The 1,876-nt window shown below is 36.9% G+C and overlaps 1 protein-coding gene across 1 annotated transcript in view; it reads left to right on the top strand.

The window, feature by feature from the left end:
• The window catches only part of LOC101845863, a gene marked incomplete in the record, with an annotated part of 77,931 nt that overhangs the window by 65,147 nt on the left and 10,908 nt on the right, over window positions 1-1,876 (top strand). The window contains 1 exon segment of the mRNA XM_013085555.2: window positions 641-779. Within this exon segment, the coding sequence (XP_012941009.1) occupies window positions 641-779 (139 nt within the window).

The following is a 1,876-nucleotide window of genomic DNA, read 5'->3' as shown; positions in this document are numbered from 1 at the left end:
AGAAGGCTAGGTGTAGATCTTTCCTACCAGAAGATCAGGGTTGTGACAGAAAGACAGTAGTAAGGAGGAGCCAAGGAGTAGCAGTAGAAAGGCTGCAGAAAGAGTCAGGAGCCCAGAGGAGGGGGCAAAGGAGTTGAAGGGATGGGGGCAGAAAGTGGAAAAGAAAGCAGACAACAGAACATTGCTAGAGAGCAGGGAAGGATGTGAAAGGAGACAATTTTAGAGAAGAACATTTTTCGGTCGCTACCCGGATTCGAACCCGGGACCTTTGAATAAGAGGCCAACACCTTAACCTCTAGGCCACGAGAGCCCCCTGCCTAACTTTCTGAGTCTATCCCAATATATATATATATAAAAAAAAAAAAATATATATATATATATATATATATATATATATATATATATATATATATATATTAATAGTGTGGTGGTGGCTCTCTTCCTTCATGTTTTTAGTAAAGTTGGCCTTGTCATCTATAAAAAGAAGTCGTTTCTCGCTCAGTCACCAGTTCTTGACAGCTGCCTATCATTTTGCTCGTTTCAAACCTCGTTTTAATGAATGTTTTTGTGTCCGGCACAACCTTGAACTAGGTCAGAACCAATTGCCGTTGATGTAAAGAAAAGTAATTTCTCTATTCAGGCGGCTTCCACTTTTGCCATCAAGCTGACTGAACCTGTGACTATGGCAGTGGCCCATCGTTTAGTCTTCAAAACGCCTATTTCTATTGAAACTTGGCTGAGTCTTCCAATGATCATTTGTGGATCTTTTATCTTTTCCGGTGAGTACCTCTGACATTCTTTTTTTTAACATAGTGCGTGACGCTCTGCCAAAACAGTAAACAGTCGCACGTTACCAGGTAAAACTTTTCAATTCAATACGGAACGTTATTCTGGTCTATGAACCTCTTGAAATTTAACTACTACTGCTGCTGCTGCTACTGCTACTACTACTACTACTACTACTACTACTACTACTACTACTACTACTACTACTACTACTACTACTACTACTACTACTACTACTACTACTACTACTACTACTACTACTACTACAACTACTACCTCATAATTGTTATACTACTACTACTACTACTACTACTACTACTACTACTACTACTACTACTACTACTTAAAACATTTATATAGCGCTCAACCACGATTAAAGTACACAGGCCTGAGCGCTTTGAAATATAATACAACAGGGTAACATAAAACGTTGTGTTCTGACCAAAAGAAAATCACTCCAAATTTTCATCTTATTTTTTTTATGAACTTAAATGACTTCAGTTGACATTTGAATTAATGAAAAGATTTGATCTTTCTTAAAGTACTTAGCAGAGCATTCCAGATCTTGGGGCCTTGACATTCAAATGCCATTTTACCCATTGTTTTAAGTTTCATAGATGGTAAAAGAAATTTCTTTTTATCAACTGATAACCCTAAACTGCGAGTTGGAAGGTACATTCTCAACAGATTTGATAAATATGATTTCGCATTATCATTCAAGCATTAAAATTGGGACATAGGTTGACCAACTTGTACACAATTCTTTTCTCAACAGGAAGCCAATGCAATGTCCGTAAAAGAGGTGTAGCAGAATCTCGCTTTCTTTCCGTAAGACTAAACGTGCAGTATTGTTTTTGACATTTTGAAGTCTTTTAACTTTCTCCAGTAACATTCCTGATATCAAGGAGCTACTATAATCGAGTATTGATAAAACTAAACTAGTTACTAGTAAGGCAGTTTACTTAGTATTGATTAGATGACGTAATTTACTATTTAAAACAATATTTCTAAATATATACAGCTGGTCAGATGATTTACCTCAGCCAGCATTGGCAAACTGGAATAAAAACATATGCATCCGCAGAGCAGA

The sequence above is a fragment of the Aplysia californica genome, unplaced genomic scaffold (genome assembly GCF_000002075.1).
Source record: "Aplysia californica isolate F4 #8 unplaced genomic scaffold, AplCal3.0 scaffold00386, whole genome shotgun sequence".
Lineage (NCBI taxonomy): Eukaryota > Metazoa > Mollusca > Gastropoda > Aplysiida > Aplysiidae > Aplysia > Aplysia californica.
This window is presented reverse-complemented; position numbering and strand designations above follow the sequence as displayed.